General features: G+C 39.2%; 1 protein-coding gene across 1 annotated transcript in view; it reads right to left on the minus strand.

Annotated features, from left to right (window-relative positions):
• The window catches only part of Pkhd1 (PKHD1 ciliary IPT domain containing fibrocystin/polyductin), a 428,039-nt gene that overhangs the window by 234,810 nt on the left and 180,134 nt on the right, over positions 1-13,095 (minus strand). Inside the window, exons 37-39 of the mRNA XM_057751507.1 lie at positions 7,397-7,607; positions 6,854-7,011; positions 4,320-4,511 (exon numbers count right to left, since the gene is read on the minus strand). Coding sequence (XP_057607490.1) covers positions 4,320-4,511; positions 6,854-7,011; positions 7,397-7,607 — 561 coding nt within the window. The remainder of the gene's footprint in view (positions 1-4,319; positions 4,512-6,853; positions 7,012-7,396; positions 7,608-13,095) is intronic.

Below are 13,095 nucleotides of genomic sequence, written 5' to 3' on the forward strand. Positions count from 1 at the left end.
CACAAAAATATGAAACTCTGTCCTTTGGAAAAAAGAAAAACAGAAAATTGGGCAACTAAGGCCACTAGAACTTGAAGATAAAGCTAGTTGAAATCCAAGACACAAATGCTAGAAAGTGTTATTCATACATGAAAGAGAAAACCTGGCCAAGCCACAAAGACACATGGCTATCAAAAATTCTACCTATTCAATGGCCTTTATCATAATATGGTTAATCAGCCATCAAGGCCTTATGTGGTTTCACTTGGATTTTTAAAATCTACCCTTGCATATGAAGTTGTGGCCAGTATTTCTTGGATGAGAAATTCCTCTTTATACCTTGTCAACTGTTCCTGTTCCAGTTTAGCTTCGATTGCTGTGTTACATACTAGGGCCACAAGGAAATTGGGGATGAAAGCATTTGTTCTATCCTACAGCTTCCCATTCTGTCCCTGAACAAGCCAAGGCAGAAACAACTGAAGAAGACTGTTTACTCGCTCACTCTCCCACAGGCCATACCCGAGTAACTTTTTTATACACACATGAGCAGTGCCATGGGCTGGCAGATTGACAGAAACTGTATCCTGTGCTGCACAACTGTAGCTGATAGCAAATGGTTATTTGTTGATGGTTGCAAGAAATAAACCATTCTTGTTGAAGGATGCAGAGATGGAGATATTGACGCAGAGCCATCACTTTCCTAAATGTCACTTCACTTCAGTAGAGTTGAAGCAGCTTCCCCTGTATTTGCATAAACCTGGTTCTCAGGTCAATTTTGAGTTTTGACTCTGCTACAGTGAATGCTGCCATTAACTGGAGGCAGGTGGTACATGTGTTTCTCTCTCTTTTACTTCTTTTGAAGATCATATACATATGTGTATAGTATGCATGCACAACCTTTATATACATGCATATAAAACAGAACCTCATATTTACATGTACTGTTGAAAACTAAAAAAGTATGTTCTGCTGTATGTGTAGAAGTAGGGCATTGCTGACCAGGTGGTGGTGGTGCACAACTTTAATCTCAGAACTCAGGAAACAGAGGCAGGCAGATCTCTGAGTTTACGGGCAGTCTGGTCTACAGAGTGAGTACCTGGATAGCCAGGGCTACATAGATAAACCATGTCTTGAAGAACAAAAAAAGAACAAATAGGGCATTTCTAAGAACTGAGTTATAAATTAAATCTATAATCTTATTTTTCTTATCTTTAAACAAACAAAAATTTAAAGTTATTATTTTTAGCACATGCTTCTTTAAGAATAAACCTTTTTTATTATGGACAGTTTTTCCTCTTTTAAGTTTATAATAATATGCATCATGGACTGTCTTAAAAATGAACTGTATTGGTCAAGATAACACATTTAAGCAAAACGAAGGCTTGGAGGAAGAGTAAATGAATGGGGTGATGGAATATGATATTAGGTGACTGAAGATGATCAAAGTATATTTTATGCATTAGTGACATCTTATAAAGAAATCCATTAGTTTGCACGATTAATAAATTTGAATAAAAATGAAGAATAGTCTACATCAGTCAAGATATATTAGTAAACTTTATAATTCCATTATGACTTTAATCATATGAGTACTATGTAGTTGGTACAATATCTTTCGAAGATAAATCCCTGGAATAATCAGGTCTTAGATCATGTAGGATTAATATAGAAACTGTATGTTGGCTCATAACTAACACTGAATGTATTTTATTGATAATCTAAAAAGTAATGAAGATAAATCATTTGCTTTTGAAACACCAGTTCAAATTTGTGCTTCATTTTTCTTCTCAAGAAAAAAAAATAATTATTAGAAGTTTTAAATATTCTACCCCCAAAAAAGGAACAATAAAACACTCCCAGTGTTGTTTTTTTATTTAATTTTATTTTTTGAAAGCAATCTTTTTTATTTTACATAACAATCCCAGTTCCTTCTCCTTCCCCTCCTCTTGTTCCCCCCACTTCCACCCACCTCACTTTCTGTCCACTCCTCAGAGAGGATGAGGTCTCCCATGGGGAGTCAACAATGACTGTCATATTACACTGAGACAGAACCAAGACCCTCCCCCTATATCTAGCCTGAGCAAGGTATCTCTCCATAGGAAATGGGCTCCAGAAAGCCAGTTCATGCAGTAGGATTAAATCTTGGTCCCACTAGCCAGGCGGCGGTGGCGCACGCCTTTAATCCCAGCACTTGGGAGGCAGAGGCAGGTGGATCTCTGTGAGTTCGAGACCAGCCTGGTCTACAAGAGCTAGTTCCAGGACAGGCTCCAAAACCACAGAGAAACCCTGTCTCGAAAAACCAAGAAAAAAAAAAATCTTGTTCCCACTGTCAGTGGTCCCACAATCTGCCCCAGGCAGACAACTAACTGTCACACACACTGAGAGGACCTTGTTCCGTCCCATGCAAGTTACCCAGCTGTCAGTTCAGAGTCAGTGAGCTCGCTCTTGCTTGGGTTAGTTGTTTCTGTGGGCTTCCCCACCATGGTCTTGAACCCTTTGCTCATATTATTATTCCTCTCTCTCTTCAACTGGACCCCGGGGAGCTCTGCCCAATGCTTAGCTGTGAATCTTTGCATCTGCTTCCATCAGCTACTGGATGAAGGTTCTGTGATGACAGTTAAGGTAGTCATCAATCTGATTGCAGGGGAAGGCCAGTTCAGGCACCCTCTCCACAATTGCTTAGGGGTATTAGCTGCAGTCATCCTTTTATTTATTTATTTTTTTGTTTTGTTTTGTTTTGTTTTGTTTTGGAGACAGGGTTTCTCTGTGCTTTTGGAGCCTGTCCTGGAACTAGCTCTTGTAGACCAGAGAGCTGCGGTCATTCTTGTGGATTCCTGGGAACTTCCCTAGTGCCAGGTTTCTTGCTAACCCCATAATGGCTCCCTCTATAAAGATATTTCTTCCCTTACTCCCCATCTCTGACCTTGTCCCAGCTCAGTCAACCAGATACCTCATTTTTCCTCTCCCTTCCCCTTCTTTTGTCCCCCTTCCCTTCCATCCTCCTCCCTGCACCCCATGCTTCCAATTTACTTACCTGGAGATCTTGTCTATTTCCCCTTCCTAGGGGGATCTATGCGTGTTTCTCTCTTAAACTTCTCATTGTTTCTTAGTGTTGATTATCCTTTGCTTTATATCTAACATCCACTTATGAGTGGTACATACCATGTTTGTCTCTTTAGGTCTGTGTTACCTTACTCAGGATGATTGCTTCTACTTCCATCCATTTGCCTCCAAGTTGCAAGCTGTCATTTCTTTTTAACCACTGAGTAGTATGTACTCCATTGTGTACATTTACCACATTTTCTTTATACATTCTTCAGCTGAGGGGCACCTAAGTTGTTTCCAGGTACTGGCTATTATAAATAATGCTGCTATGAACATAGTTGAACAAACGTCCTTGTTGTATGAATGTGTATCCTTTGGGAATATGCCCAAGAGTGTTATTGCTGGGTCTTGATGTAGATTGATTCCCAGTTTTCTGAGAAATCACCTTACTGATTTCCAAAGTGGCTGTACAAGTTTGCATTCCCACCAGAAATGGAGAACTATTTCCTTTAGTCCACATCCTATAAGCTGTTATGAGTGTTTTCATATTAGCCATTCTGATAGGAGTAAAAGAGTATCTCAGAGTTGTTTTGATCTGCATTTCTCTTTATCCGTTAACTTATATATTTCTAAAGAAAGGGGGAATAAAATTATGACAATTAGAGTGACATTGGGGGAACAGTATTGGCACAGTGTGGTGACCCAAGGTAAAAGTCTGAGGAACAATCTTTCCTTCTATGTATTCTATTAGGAACAAAACCACAGAAGCTTAGAAAGGTGGTGGTTGCTTTTGTTTCATCAATATGTATTTAGCATAATGAGTTCTCATTTAAGGGTAAATTGTAAGTATTTGGCCTGTATAATCTGTATTTCCACACAGCTTTATGTTGATTTTAGAGCAAAATATCTAGTTTCTTATAAGAATAAAAAAAAATAATACCTATAAATTAACTCATGAATAATCACTGCTTTCAGTGATTTCAGTGTTTTCAGAAACACTGTCTGGATTTTTTTTTCCCAACTCTGAATCTCTATCAAAACATCACCCCCTCAGAACACACTGCACCTGAACCGCCAGCACTTCCTCACGGGTACAAGCTGCTCTCCAGTGAGTGAGTGCATCTCTGAATTTAATAAGTTCCACATGAGATTAATTTAGGTATTAAAGTTTGGAAAGTATACATATAACCTATAAGCATTTATCAATCTCTGAATTTGTTGGTCCGACATATCACCAGTGTGGTACCAGCAACATAGAAGAAGAAAACCGGGAAGACCAAGACGCGGTCTCTTACCTCTCAAAGCTCCCACCAAGGTGAGTGAGCTTGGATGCTTATGGAAGGCCTGCCCCAGGTCTCGAAACTGCACTCCCTTCAATTTGACCAAGCTGGGCTCCTCTGGGAAGGACTGAATGATTACTCTGGCGCCCAGATCCCTGGCTCCCAGCATTTTCTCACTCTTATAATACAAACAGTGCTTTAGGTTACCTGAAACGCACAATGATATTCAGGGGAGACTTTTAAGAATGCTTCTAGACAAATCTCTGTGTGCAAGGTTCTATGGTTACACAGGGCAAACCATCCAACTGTCTTCTTTCACTTTTTGTGATTTCTTCCTGTGGATTATTTAAATAGATCAAACGACTAAAATATGATATTTCCCCTTGCTCTCTTATATCTGGAGATGCTACCCTCTCCATGCCCCACCCATGCAGACATAATCACCTTAATTCCTATCAGAAAGGGTCAGATTACAACCCCCAAGCCAAATACACTGGTTTTGATTTAAATGCAAAAGATAACCTGTAGGAAAGGTGAAATAAAATGGATTTTTCATATTTGATAATTCTTGGGGAAGTTATGAGAACTGAATCCTACATAACACCTTATAGTCTTTAGGAGCCCAATGGGGTTTCCCTTAAGTATTTGATGATTTTAGCAAAAATGTCTTCAGTGAAAGGACAGAGAGCTCAGAAAAGTTACTGAGTTACTGCCAATCTGCTTTTCCAGCTATCTTCCTACTAAGGACAGAAAAGTGGCTGTACTGAATGCTCAACTGCCATTATTACTACAGTGTTGAGAAACCAGCACTCAGAATATTTTCTGGGGACATGCAACATTTGATAACGGGAAAGAACCTCAAAACGCTGAGGTCATCTTCGGTATTGGTCATATTACCTAGCAGTCCATACTTAGAAGAAGCAAAGTCAACTAAATTCAGATATACTCATTTTCCTTTCTTTTGCTGTAATAAACATGTGGCTAAAAGCAGTTTAAGGAAAGAAAGACGTTATTTTATTTTCCATTTCCTGTCCACAGTCCATCCTTAAGGAAAGTCAGGGCAGGCACTTAAGCAGACACCGTGGAAGAAGAAAGATTGCCAGCTTGCTCTCCAGTTCATACTCAGGTACCTACCCTTCTTCTACAGCCCACACTCACCCACATAGGCATGATGCTGCCCACAGTGGGCTAATCTTTCCCCTGTCAATCTGCAGTCAAGACAGTCTCTCACAGAAATGACCAAAGGTTTATCCATTGTTGGTAGTTCCTTAAATGAGGCCACTTCTTCGCAGGAGGTTCTATCTGACTGATAACAAAGATTAACCAGCTTATCTATGTAGCCTTCTGTGTTGCTGTACTGTGGTTACTATTAATAACTCAATAACCAGCAAAAGAGGGGGCAGTAGTTCAAAATAATGTGTCACTGTCTGGTGAATTACAAAGTCTAATCCTTCAAAGAATTGACCTATAAGCAGTAAATGAAGAGATGATGTGTGTTTTATGTTTTGGCACAATTGTGATCCTGATTTGATGAAATTTTGAAGGTGGTAATCACTTCTAACCCACTTTTATCCAAACATTTTTTCTTCTTTTCAAATTCCATATTTGTTAGTTGATGACTTTGAATGGAAAAGAGTGAGGTCATGCTCATTCTCCACAATTAAGAATCCCTTATATCACAACACTGTGTATAACTGCACCTCTGTGTACATATCTCTGAAATCTTTAACTCTAGCCTTGATATTTCTGTCAGGGTCCAGACACTGTCAGACATCTCTGCTCAATTGCTGGCCTGCCCTCTCAGTTTCAATGTGTGCAAAATTAAACTTCTATTCACCACTACGTCCCTACCCCAAAACCTTCTCCTTTTCCCATCACAGTGAAAGCCTCATCATCCATCCATGGCTCATGCCTGGAAGTCATCCTTGACACACACAGCATCCTGGACCAAAGTTGACAAATGATATCTTCATAGCATGTGAAAGCCTCATAATCTACAGTCTGGGAAACCAAAACATAACCTCCTAAACTAACCATCCCTGAAATAGATGTTTAATAGGCACATCAGTGTGATTCAGTGCCTGCTATTCTACCAGAAGATAAATTGGCTCCTTTACCTAGAGTATACACTAGGTCAGTCAGAAAACAAACCTCCTCTCTAGGAGGTACAAATCTAATCAATGAGAATGAACTGCCCAAGCCTATGATTCTGGAATCATAGTTTTCTTGAGAATCTTGGGAGAAGCCTGGGATTAAAGAAAGCATTACGGCATCCCAACTATCCAGGTTTAATTCATTAACACAAGTTTTCCCAGGCCAAATCATTAAACTATTTCCTTTGCCTTTTGTCTATTTCTTTTACCTATAAGTAAGGAAAGAGATGAAGTGACAAGCTGTCAAGAGGATTCTGAAAAAGTACAGAAGGATATAGACACTCAAAGATGAACAGTGTGTTCTAATGCAGAAGACCAACCACGGCCCCACCACATATTGCTAGGCAGTGAGAACACTCATTCAGTTTTTGGGTTTTCCATCAGTCTGCATTATACCTTCAGCAGTATTGACCTCCTGGCAGGAACGGAGGCGCTTGACCCTCTCCAGAGTAAGATTTCCTTGGATGACAATGTTCCTACTGAGAAGAGCCACAGTAGCCTTCAAAATAGGATTCTTTCCAGCTACCCAGTTCTCTGTGATGTTGTAAGAATATCTGAAAAAAAAAAAGAACAAGAGTGGAAGATGCACTTGAGAACATCATTCTACATCTTATTGGAAATAGTAAATAGATTCTTCTTTGGGGAGTGTTTATTTCTTCAAAAACTCAAATACCCAAGAATGAGTCCTATATACATGTGTAAAACACACCATGTACAGTATTGAGAATTACATACTGACCATGTTCCAAGGCAGAAATTCTAGGGTCCCACTAAAGAAAGTATTCAAGAAATTTTCATCTTCATAACATCCAAGCTTTATTATGTTGTTTTCCACTATGTTTAACACTAACATATCTCATCAAGAGACAAATATCTAGAGACCAATTTGTGAAGACCTCATCTCCCTGCTGTAACCTATCCAAGCTGAAATTTGAGTACCTCAAGGGAGTCCTGAGATGGAGTTGTGCATTGTGCACAGTTGCCACAACAACAACCTCTTCCATTGTTCCGGTGCCTTCAACACTCCTCCCACTGATGATGACAGCCTCATCCCCAGGGCGCCAGTCCACAGCTTCCTCCAGAACCAAAGTTGTGTCTCCTGAACATGCAGTGGCTCGAAGATAGGTGGCAGTCACTTCTGGAACTGCACCTAAAGTTGAGAGGAAACTTGTTTCAATACTTTAGTTGTTAATAAAAATACCATTTTCTAAGAGGTGCTTCTACAAGCAGCCAAGGACAGAGAAGTGAGATGGGAAACACAGGAGCTGCCACTAGATAAAATTTACATGTGAGCTAATCTTAACATAGAGAAGTGCATCTAGGGGGCTTCAGTTTTCTCAGTTACAATGAGAAGTAGACAAACTTCCAGCATGGGGTTTAGGATGATTTAATGAGATGCAGGTAAATGAAGTATCAAGGGCAGAGATCAGGGTTTACTCTTTCCTTCCCTGTATCACTTTGTGTTTGGAAAAATGAGCTTTTACTTCACTCTGATTTTAGAAGTGAGAAAGTAGGTGTTTTATTCTACTGTAGGAGTTCATAATTCATTTACAACACAAAAGGTTTAACCCACATATGCTGTGAGCAGAGTAGGTTGTTTCAGAAAAGTCATCCTAGGACTTTGTGCGTTAATTGATCCCTTTGAACTCAAACTGACTACATCTGGAATCAGACTGTCAAGCAGCTGAAGCAGGGAAACTTGTGACTCGACATAGCTTAGTGTGTACAGCACGCGCATACCCTCATCACACTCCCCATACCAAGCGTTTAACTATCAAAGATTTAAGAACGTCATTTACTTCACCATTTACACTGGGATTTTCCAACAGAGGTCAAGCCAAATTTTTAAAGGCATTTTGTGAAGTGATAGTTGAGAAAATGCATTGCTTACTCCCCACTCCTTCCCCTTTTCCTCAGTTCATCCCCCTTCCTCCTCCGCAATAGATCATCATTTACCTTTAGCCCACAGCAAGTTGCTGTCCTCCCCGGCTGCACTGAAGTAAAGTAATAATACTTGAATTCCTAACTGCGGGGGTTGCCGACAATAAATCATTTTCAAATTATTTTAAACTTTCCTCTTTATTTATTTGTCTGTGTGTGCACAGACACTTGTACCAACCATGTTGTTCTAGGCTGAGAAAGGTCCTTGGGTTAATGATGTAATTTCTGAAGTTTCAAGGCAATAATTTTATCTTAAAAAACATTTACAGAGTTCAAAATTTCTAATTATAGGGCAGGTGGAAATTAAGGCATAAATCATCCCCAAAGAAAATAATTTTAATTTTATTCCTTGTTTGTATATCTAAACCCTTGGGAATCATAAAATGAAATAAAGTTTATTTATTTGTGTATAGATATGTGTGAATTTCTCTAACCTGTTCTTTATTGGCTACATACAAGGCTATGGAGCAAAGATAGAGTGTGAACACATTGTGATGTTTGTTACTTGTATCAAAAAGAACCAAAAGTGAAGACAAGAAGACGTATTTCCCAGCTAATCATTCTTACAAGCAGTGATCAAAGGCTGGAGAGATGACAGGCATTAAAGACTAGACTCACAACCAAATAATGGTCAAGTCAAGATGAACAAAGAAACCGAGGTAATTTTAAAGTGCATATCTAACTACTGATATAAATTCATGTCCTTTCAAATATTGACAGTCTTTCCTTTTTGAAATTACAAAAATTATTGCAATTTTAAATTATAATTATAAATTTCCAGTTTTGTGGTATAATTATAAAAATAATTCTTTTACATAACAAAATAACATTGAGTTCAGTTCATGTTGGTCATTTACTGGTGGCCAGGATTTCTATCTACTCTTTAGTGAGGTTTAGATACCCAGTGAAATGCCATTGGAGAAAATATTTTTTAGCACATTGTTATCAATTGTTGATAGCTTCTGGGTTAGAGACAGGGATTGGCTTTCATGTTGGCTTTCAGCACTGGGCCCCATCTGACTTAGACTTGTATGGATTTTATGTATGCTTTCTGTGACACTAATATTTACTTAGTGTCTGAAAGACAGTTTTCTTGGTATCTCCCATACTATTTGGCTCTTACAGTCTTTGCACAGAGTTCCCTGAGCGCAGAAGGGAGGGATTTGATGGAGACATCCCATTAAGGGCTGAGCGTTCCAAGGTTGCTCACTCTCTACACATTGCCCTGTTGTAGGCCACTGTATTAGTTTCTATATCTTCAGGAGGAAGCTTCTCTAAGGATGGCTTAGTTAGGGTTTCTATTTCTGTGAAGAGACACCATGACTACAACAATGTTTATAAAAGAAAACAGTTAATTGGGGCTAGCAATTCAGAGGTTTAACCTACTGTATTGACAGTCTTTCAATGAAGCAAAATCAGTTCAGAACACTTACTCTCTTTACAAAAGTATTCTCTCTGTGTATGACTAAGATATAAAACCAGGATACATTCTGAGCCCCAGCCTCTTACTTTCATCTACAGCAGATATCGACCTGTTTGTGAGCTACAATTATTCAAACTCAAGATGTCAGAATGATTATTACAAGTCAATTAAGCTAGACCTTCTGCAGATTGATCTTATTCTAATAATTTCTTATCGCATGCTTATGAAAGATTTTGCTGAATCACTTTTGACCAATCTCTTTGCTGGCTCACCTGTAGTCCCTCTTTTTAGACCCCATTAACAAAGCCCCAAACTCTTTCCTTAACTCCCTATTTCTCTCCCAGTAGACCCTGCTCTATAGTTTCTGACTTCGTAAGGACATTTCTATCCCAAGAAATTCATCTCCTAACCTGGTTTCATTTAATAGCATCATCTGCCTCTCCCTCATTGTCAGCCCTATCCCCTGTGATTTTCCTAGCACTAACCCATCTGAAAGAGATCACTGCCTAACTTTTCCATGGAGTTTCAGAGAACACTTCAGCTACCTGCTACTCTTTACCTCTTCCTACATACTCCTTAGAGTAACATAGGATATTTGATGGAGCAATTATTGAGCACATCAGGGGTTTTTAAGTCTGCATAATCAAAACTGAGTAGTAGGTAGCCCATTTATGTAAATTGTTTTGTATGAGAGAATACAATAGTATAAAGGAGCAAATAAGAAAAACAAGGATTACAATTATGACACAGCATGTACCAGATCTGAGCCCTTCTCTACCCATATAGACTACACATATCCATACTGAGCCTAAGATGAATATTAAAAGGCTCTCGAGAGCATTTTATATCTGACGTTCTCTACCTGAGATTCTCTGGGGACAACATGCTGCATTCTTTAGAGTGATTGTTGTTGACCATAAAGCAAGACTTCAAGACCTCCTGGATATTCAGCTCTGTGCTGTAATTTGTCACATTACTGATGTGGAATTGCCTTCTGCATACCACTGGTTAATAAAGAAGATGCTTTTGGCCAATGGCTTAACAGAATATAGCCAGGCTGGAAAAGATACAGAGAGAAAGTAGGCGGAGTCAGTGAGATGCCATGTAACTGCCAGAGAGGAAAGACGGGAGCCACCAGGTAGAATCTTGCCGGTATGCCACAAGACTCATGGTAAAATATAAATAATAGAAATGGGTTAATTTAAGATGTAAGAGCTTGCTAGGAATATGCTAGGGCCATTGGCCAAACAGTGTTGTAATTAATACAGTTTCTGTGTGATCAGTTTGGGTCAGAGCAGCCGGGAAATGAACGAGTGGCCTCAGACTATACATTGCCACACCTCTCTTCTGTCTAGTACTTGACACAACTGTGACTGGATCTCTAGTGCTGCAGTTAGCTATCTGTCTCACCCACTAAACACAGCAGCAAAAGCAACACATATGTTGTTCATTATAACAACACCAAAGTCATTCCACAGTGTCTGGCACATAGTAGATGCTCAGAAAACATATACATGTATGTGTATGTGTGTGCGTATGTGCCTACATGTAAATGTGTGTGATATATATGTATATGTTTATATATGTGCATCTATATCACATGTGACATATATGTCACACTACATTTAGTGTGTGGCATAAATATAGCATGTGTGATATATACATGTATACGTTTATAATATATGCATATGTGTATTTTCAAATAAGACATAGGGAAGCAAGCACCTCAAACTTTGAATGTCTACTTTGGAATGGCATAGGTTAGACTCTGTGCCATGAAAAGGGCATCACTGCTTTATTGTGCAGAGAGTACTCTCCCACACCTTGGGGTTTGACTGGATGGGAAAAATGAAAACCTCCACCCTTGAACACTTACGTCCAGTATTCTTAGGGTAGCTAACAACAGCAGGGGTATCTCACACTCCTGAATATAAAGCCATGACAACGACATTCAAAGCAAGAGAAAACTGGCATGAAAGCTGCCTTATGGTGAGCACAGTCAACAAACTCATTTGCTGGCTTCGCATGCCGTTTATAACAAGTACACCCTTAAGCAGGTGGGAGTGTGGGGGGAAAAGCAGATGTTCTGAGAGCTTGAGGAGGCAGCCAATACAATTTTTGTCATCACCAATGAAATATCTACAAGCTGATTAGATTCAAGGAGGCCTCGGGAAGCCAAGACAGTTACTAACCTATAGCCAGTGCCATTTTTATCATCACTAAATCATTCTGTAGTTATTACATCTGTTAGAACCTTACTACCCACATCAGCACCATGGAGGTACAGCTACTACGTTGTTTTGCATTTATGGATGTCCCATTCCAAACACAGCTGGACACAAGGTTAGTATTCAATTCACAGTACCTAAAATATCTGTTCTAAATGTTGTCTTCTAAGCAATTACTTATAAAGTGCAGCAAACTTATACCTGAGTGAACATGCTATATGCAATATATAACAAGAATAAAATAATACATTTATTGAAGAATTAGAACAATTCTAAATTTTCTTTCTCCTAGGGAATTTCAGCTGTCCATTTGACACAGTCCAGAGTTACATGAGGGAGGGATTGCCTCCATTAGGTTGGCCTGTGGGTTTTCTTGTCATGGCAGGGCCCAGTCCAATGTTCATAGTTGCCAACCCTGAGCAGGTAGCTCCTAGGCTGTATAAAAAAAAGCAGGCTGAGCACAAGTCAGAGAGAACAAGTCAGTTAGCAACATTCCTCTGTGTCTCTGAGTCAATCCCTGCTTCCTGGTTCCTGCATTGTTCCTGACTTGATTGCGACAATACAGGGTTGGGTCCTGGAATCACAACAAAATAAATCCTTTCTTGACCAAGTTGCTTTTGACTGTGGCGCTTGTTACAGACACCAAAAAGAAAAGACAAGATGCTGAGTAATTATTTTTCTTTCTGAAGTAAAGGCGAATATATCATTGCTGTGATTTCCTTTTTAGTTTTTTATTATTAATGTTATTATTGTTTTAATAGATTTTATTGATAGAAAACCACAATTTCTCCTGGACATGATTACAAAGCAATGAGGTATCAATTCTGAATTCTGAACCTAGGACTTCTACGTCTGGGACCAAGGAACTAAACGGGTAACACAGTTCTCTGCCTCAGATAGAACCATATATCAACTATACAGAATTAGATTGGCTCCTCTAAACACCATATGTATTGCTTTGTAAGTGTTATTTGTGCACGGTAGTCAGCTGAGCCCCTGGCCAATAGAGCACCACACACTTCAAATGTGCACTGTTTTCTTCATTG

The sequence above is a fragment of the Chionomys nivalis genome, chromosome 19, assembly GCF_950005125.1.
Source record: "Chionomys nivalis chromosome 19, mChiNiv1.1, whole genome shotgun sequence".
Classification (NCBI taxonomy): Eukaryota; Metazoa; Chordata; class Mammalia; order Rodentia; family Cricetidae; genus Chionomys; species Chionomys nivalis.